This window comes from Sphaeramia orbicularis, chromosome 3 (genome assembly GCF_902148855.1).
Source record: "Sphaeramia orbicularis chromosome 3, fSphaOr1.1, whole genome shotgun sequence".
NCBI classification, from domain to species: Eukaryota; Metazoa; Chordata; class Actinopteri; order Kurtiformes; family Apogonidae; genus Sphaeramia; species Sphaeramia orbicularis.
In genome coordinates this window covers 26,926,498-26,933,692 of record NC_043959.1, presented here as the reverse complement: position 1 = coordinate 26,933,692, position 7,195 = coordinate 26,926,498, and the positions used below count along the sequence as shown (strand labels likewise).

General features: G+C 37.1%; 1 protein-coding gene across 1 annotated transcript; it reads left to right on the top strand.

Moving 5' to 3' along the window:
* The first annotated feature begins 381 nt into the window (after positions 1 to 381).
* On the top strand, positions 382 to 5,889 carry fgf19 (fibroblast growth factor 19). The gene is made up of 3 exons (XM_030130959.1): positions 382 to 595; positions 699 to 802; positions 5,575 to 5,889. The coding sequence occupies exons 1-3, from the start codon at positions 382 to 384 to the stop codon at positions 5,887 to 5,889; spliced, it is 633 nt and encodes a 210-aa protein (XP_029986819.1).
* Positions 5,890 to 7,195: the final 1,306 nt, after the last annotated feature.

Genomic DNA, 7,195 nt, shown 5'->3' with positions numbered 1-7,195 from the left:
TTGGAGAAAAAAAAATTTGCACAAATGTTTGAAACAAAATTCCAGTTATTTCAGGATATTCACATCTTTTTTGTAAAATGTAAATATTTTCATAATTAAATGGAGGAGGTTGTACTAAAACAAAAAAGTGGCCCCTGGACCAGAGTGAGTTTGACAGGCCTGCTTTAAGTCCTCAGGTCCACTCCACAGCTGCAGCTCTGACTCAGTTGGATGTGGTGCAGGGGAGTGTTGTGATTTGCTTCTGGGAACTGGATTTTGGAAAGAGGGTTATCTGCAGCTGATAAGGGTCACATTTATAAGGCCGGGTTGGGATGAGCCCACTTTATCCTGAACACTGCCCAGCCTGGAACAGCCGCACTGGGACCTGCCCTCTGCACAGCCATGCTGCTGCTGCTGCTCATCACTGTTTGTGTTGCCAACGTGTTGTTCGCCTCAGGAGTCGTTTGCGTCCCGCTGGCGGACCACGGACCGCACCTGGACCACGGCTGGGGCCAGGTGGTCCGGCTGCGCCACCTTTACGCGGCTCGGCCCGGCCTGCACCTGCTGATCGGCGTGGATGGACAGGTCCGGGGCTCCGCGGACCAGACCGCGCACAGTAAGTGGACACGGGCCGAGGACGGGCTGCGGACCCCGGGCAGGACGGGACCCTGAGGGGCTGGTTGTCGGTTTGGTTCTCACTGTGGTGGTCTGATGTGCAGGTCTGCTGGAGATCCGACCCGTGGATCCGGGATGTGTGGTCATCAGAGGAGTAGCGACCGAGAGGTTTCTGTGCATAGAGGCCGATGGGACTCAGTACACAACGGTGAGTAACTGATCTGAACCTTTACTACTCAAATACAGCACTTTTACCTAAAATACTTGACGCTCTTATCCTGTTTTTCTTTTGGGGAGAGTTTATGTCACTTGATATTCATGTTTCAGGGTGATTTGTGATATTGGGTCTTATAAATAAAACTGTGTTAACTGTGAATCACAACAAAAAATAATTACATGTATTAAACTGATATTAGTAAAAAAAAATAAAAAATAAAAAAAATAAAAAACACCTTTTTGCACAAAAACTACAAAGAAACCATTCATTCATATAATTATACTAGGCCTATATTAGTCTATTACACTTTGCATGTTCTACTTTTATTCTAAAGCCATCCTAATGTATAAATGTCTTATATTTATAGCCAAATGTGCTTTTTACATGCTCTGATTTATTAAATACATTAGATTTAACCAGTATTCAACAGGTGGAATTTACCCAACATACATATGCCTTAACAGCTTTACTGACCAGGATTTAACACATTAAAATAAACCAATAAATTCATCACAAAATAAAAATAAAAAGCTAAACTTCTGCAAAATATATCTTTTACAACTTTAATTAGGCGACCAGCCCTTCCATCTACATGTTATATATACAGTATGTTCTCATATGAGAAAATATGGGGTTTTATCTAATTATTTATTCAGTAAGTAAAGCACACTTCATGTGTCTTTTGCGTATTGGCTTCACACATCACATCTGTTATGATAAATGTTGACTTTGTGCCACTTCTTTATATGTATTGTAATAATTGTTTCCAAAGCTGTATAAGTTGAGATAAATCTCAATGCAAGTATGAGCAGCTCACACTCCTCCTCAGCTTTCAGCCAATCACATCTCCTCCGTCTCTTGCAGCTACTGCCTTTACAAAGATCGGCCAAGACAAAGAGAAAGAAAGATCCTTTTACTGTTCTTAGTTTCCTCTCACTTGCCATCACTGTAGCATCTCTGGATATGTTAGACTGAATATCACTTAAGATGTACTTCAGGATGATAAGATAAACTTATTTATGTATTCATTTAACCAGGAAAGATGGATCAAGACTAAAACTCACCCCAAAAATTAACCAGGGAAAAGACAGGAGAGCAATCAGACATGCATATAGGAAGGAATGGGATTATTAATTGGGTTTATAAATAATTAAGAAGCTTTTATACCACATTAGGAAGATATTTTGCCTTAGCCTTAGTTTCTTCTTAGCTTCTTCTAATTTATTAACTTTATTTAGCTCATCTACGTAAAATGGATATTACACCTTACAATAAGGCTTCATTCGAATGGTTTTCAATGGTATTAACTACTATCAGTCAGTTTGTCAGACTATTTAACCACCTGAGACCCAGAAAAGGAAAAGTCTTGGCTTTTTTACATTTAATAATTGTCTTGATTGGAACTAGCAAGATGCAACAGTTTTTTCAGATAGATTTTTTTTTTTTTTTTTATGGAATGTCTTTTGCAGTGGACAACATTTTGTTATTTGTTTTGTTTTGTTTTTTTAAATAAAACTATAAAACTCTTGTCCCCTACAGAGGACAAAATGCATTGCTGGGTCTCAGGAGGTTAATACAAGGACATGATAATTTAAGTTCAGCAGCTACTAAGATGTGAGAATAAAAACGAATAGTTGAATAAAAAGTGCAGCAGTAACTTGATTTTGACAGTCAGCACATATCAATGTATGAACACTGCATTAAAAAATTGCTTGATAAAGTTGATAAAGCCTAATTAATAACCGTATTGGAAACCATTTATAAACACTAAATATAAGAAGAGTGGATAAAGAGCCAGAAAAATACATTATGCTTTCTCAGATATGTTCCTGAAAAAACAAGAAACTGAGAAATGTGACAGCGGCTTCAGTCTGTGGCTGCATGCGATAGGTGAAGGGGAGAGATGCCAGAAGTCATTGAACAAATGTAAAAAAAAAAAAAAAAAAAAAAAAAGGCACTCAGGAAAAGAAAATCACTAAGTTGTAATGATTAAGGTTTTATAAGAGTAAAATCTGTGCACTTTAATGTAGAGCACTAATAATTTCTCTTCAGCTGACATTTCAACCCCTTTCAGTGCATAAAGTTCACCTTTCGCTTTTAAGCATTTCTACTTCAACTAAAATGAATAAGTGCTTTCCTAAAGAAATGTTATGCAGCGTTTTGTTGTATTTTCTATATTAACACTATCTGTGATTCAGCAAGTGAGAAACGGGTTGCACTAAATGTCTTAAGTGTGAAAACAATGAATAAATGAAAAGAAACAATACAAAACAGATATAGAATAAATTTTCAGAGTTTTTTTTTTTTTTTTTATAAAGAAATCTGTACCTGTTTTGCTTTTCATATGTTGTTAATCAGAATACATGCTCAGAAAACACAGCACGCCAGTCAGTCATTCATTCAAGCAGTCGATCGGTTCATCAACCTTTGTCCAGTGGTGCAGGGTAGGATGTGTTTGCAAAGTGGAAAAACCTGAATGAAAAGAGCCAGTAGCAGCAACAACAACCTTGGCCTCTGACTGCCTCTTTGCGGCCAAGATAAACAGCCGTCGAAGAACCTAAAGCACCCATTTACGGATGTTTTTTTGATAAAGAAGGCCTCTATCTGCAAATATACCATTAAGAATGGAACACGTTTTTATTCTGATTCTAGATTCATGCTGCAGTGAAAGCTGGAAATGAACACTTTTGGGTTGTTTTTTTGTGGTGTTTTTAGTCTTGGCTGTGTTTTTTTATACATTTTATTGTACAGCACTGATCGTTAAGAGGTATATTAAGTTTTCTGGAGAGGCTAATAGGTCTGTCGGTGCAGGAGAATGCATTAGAAACAAGAAAAGCACTCGGAGAGCGCAGACCTCCGCCTAGACAGATCTGCCCCCCCGATCACCACCAAAATTTAATCATTTCTTCCTTGTGCCAGTATCAACATTTCCTGAAAATTTTGTGAAAATCTGTCAGTAACTTTTTGAGTTATCTTGCTAACAAACAAACACGTAAACAAACAAACACGCAAACACACAAAGCAAAGCGATCACAATACCTCCTGGTGGAGGTAATGACAATAAAACATTGCTATTGCACACTTCTTCAAACCAGGGATATAAATTATGTCAACATATTTAACCACAGTACACTGTATATATGTATATTTATATCCATATGTATCAATGTGCAGGTGTTTTAAATGTTCATGATGCTTTTCAACCACGTCTCTCAGAAATTACGGACATTTCTAACTATTCAGTGTCCAGAACGCAAAGTCTGTTAGATCTCTTTGAGTCTCAATTACAGCTGGGTCAAGTTCCAAATCTGGTGCAGGAGACAAAACTAGTTTGATTGATGCAAAATGATTAAATAAATGTTTATTATTATGGCAGGTTCTGGAAAATCTAAAAAAAAAAAGAAAAAAAAAAAAAGAAAAAGCACACGTTAGCAACCTGTGAGGTCGACGTCCCAGCGGTAAATCTTCATTGGTTTACATTAGTTGTATTTAGTTGGGGTTGAATTAGAGTGAGCAATATGATAACATGATGGAGATCAAATTTCATTGAAGGGAGAAGAAGGATTAACACGGTATGAGCCTTCTATTAGAAAGGGCACATGGCTTTTGTATGATTATGCAAGGAGACATGGTGGACATGCCTCTAAAAATAACTAAAACTGCACCATTATGGCAACAGTTCAGTTTGGAAACTAATGAAAGAATTGGAAAATCAGATGAGGCAATGTATGAACACACAAAAAAAAAAAAAGTGGACAAAAGTCTTGCACCTGTTCATGGTCAGTTTCATTAAGTTCAATTTAAGAATATCCACTGAGTTTAAAACCTAGTGATAAAATTCAGTTCAGCAGTCTTATAAGTCTAGTTTAAGTCTAAGATTTTTACACTGGTCAAACCCTGGTCAAATTCAGCAACAGTGCAGCAATTTCTGTGATTCAGAGTCCTGAGTAAACTATGCAAAAACTAGACATTTAACATAAGTACCGTATTAAAGATTTAAGATGGAGAGTTAATTCATTATTTATTTCCCTTTATTCTTGAGCTCTGATTATTTTTCGTGTTTTTTTTTTTGCTCTAACATGCTTTGAGACATGTCTCATTGAATAGGTCAGTGGTCAGGGTTCAACTTGTCACTAACACCCTTCATCTGGTCTTAATAGATCTTCAGCAGTTAAATAGTTGAGGCTGAATGAACCCAGTCATTGCCACTTGCAACTGTATTTAGTATTTTTAAATGCCGATTTAATGTTTATTTTAAAGTATATAACTCCTCAGCTGGTCATGAGATATGGTATAAATTCCTTCCCAATAGATTTAGTAATTTTTAACTAGTTTTTTTTTTTTTTTTTTTACTTAAACTGCATTACTCAGGATATGTACTTAGTCTTGTATTTCTACTATCTACACCTCCTAAATCCTACATTTTGTTTAAACTAATCCTGTTGTAAAAATCTTAAAATAGTGATATACAGTAAGATATGTATCCATGATTTGCATAAAAATACAAAAGCAACTTTTTTTCCTTTAACTGAGTTGGATAAAGACATATTTTTCTGCATGGATACCTAAAGTCTTTTTCTATCTTAAAAACAGCAGAATAGCTTTTTAAAATGTCTAATCCAATAAAAAAAACCAAAAAAAACCCCAATAAAATACATAAAACAATAAAAGAAGACATACTGAAAAAATAAAATCTAACATAAATATAAAATGATATAAACGATATAAAATGATATAAATATGACTTTGACTTTCTCTTGCAGCAAACCTACAGCAGAGACGACTGCACCTTCAGAGAGCAGATCTTACCGGACGGCTACAACATCTATGTCTCGGACAAACACGGAGTGCTCCTCAGCTTGGGAAACCATCGGCAGAGGCTGCAGGGCCGGGACCGAGGCGTACCGGCCCTGGCCCAGTTCCTCCCCAGGATCAGCACCCTGGAGCAGGCCCCACATCCTGAACTGTACCTCCAGGACCAGCAGAGCATCACACAGACAGAAGAACCCATGGACACTATAGACTCATTTGGAAAACTTTCTCAGATCATTCACAGTCCCAGCTTCCACAAGAGATGAGATGGCAGCGTGGAGACTCATGTACATGGATGTGGGGGCGTCTTCGGAGTTCTGAACCCTGCACTCCTCCCTGCACGTTGTCCAATAGAACAGCTCAGACCAGGGACTGATGGCACGTCCAGCCTGAATGGTTGCAGTGACATCCTGCCAGTGATGTCAGGTCAGATGTAGCTGAGCAGAACTGAAGAGCAGTGTCCTACAGAGTGGAGAAAGATACCCAGAATGCAATGTTCCATCTTCTCATTTTCAGTAACATTCACTGGAGCTACTTCTTCCTCCCTATTCACATCTTTGTTGCAGCATAGTGCACTCACAGGAACAAGGCGTCAGTTATTTTAATAGGTTAAAGTCAAAATACTGGTTCTTTCAGATGCACTGACGGGATGGTGCATCCAAAAAAGAACATAAATAATCTGAAAACTTAGCCCATGGGCACATAGAAAAAATATACCAACAGTTTGGGATGAGTGGCATTTATGTCATAAGATAAAAATGATAAAATATATTTAACTTTTTGACAATGCCTTAACACATTGAAATCAGCAACACAAGGCGTTAGGCACTAGATAGCATTAGCTAATTAGTGCTCTAAAAATGTAAAACCTTGACCTACAACTAAAATACAGAAATACACCAATATCCCAGGCTGTCAATAGTTGGCTTGAGGGACATTTATGTCATAACATTCAAAAAAAAAAAAATCTTTCTTTTTGATACTGCCTTAGCATGTTGAAATTAGCAACACCAGGCATTAGGCGCTAGCTAGCATTAGTTAATTAGCACTCTAAAAATGTAAAACCTTGACCTACAACTGCATAGAGAAATATACCAATAGTCCAGGATGTCAGTAGTTGGCTTGGGGGACAGTTATGTCGTAACAGAAAAAAATAAAAATAAAAAAAATAAAAAAATAAAAATCTTTCTTTTTGATACTGCCTTAGCGTATTGAAATTACCACCATGTTAAGATATAAGGTAGCTAGTTAGCATTAGCTAATTAGCACTCACCTTTGACAAAGCAGAATTTCTGTCCTTCAACTCCCAAATCATCAGAATTGTTAACCCATCAACATCAAAATTACATACAATTGTTAGTACTTTCTACGTTATCACCTTTGACCTTGTGTAAATATCACTGAAGTGGATATTTGCCAGTCAGTGTATAGCTGAAAAACTGCATTTCCCATGCTGCAGTTCTACAAAGGTAAAACCACCGATGGCCTCCAGATGTTGACTACCATACCAAGTTTTTTCTAAAAACCTTAAAAACAAAACAAAGTTTTTAAATTTTTGCATTACATTTTTAC

Bases quoted from the DNA above. Each gene is read 5' to 3' on its own strand.
- fgf19 (XM_030130959.1), top strand. From the start codon at position 382: ATGCTGCTGCTGCTGCTCATCACTGTTTGTGTTGCCAACGTGTTGTTC. The intron at 596-698 runs GTAAGTGGACAC...TCTGATGTGCAG, and splicing joins CGCGGACCAGACCGCGCACA to GTCTGCTGGAGATCCGACCC. The intron at 803-5,574 runs GTGAGTAACTGA...TTTCTCTTGCAG, and splicing joins ATGGGACTCAGTACACAACG to CAAACCTACAGCAGAGACGA.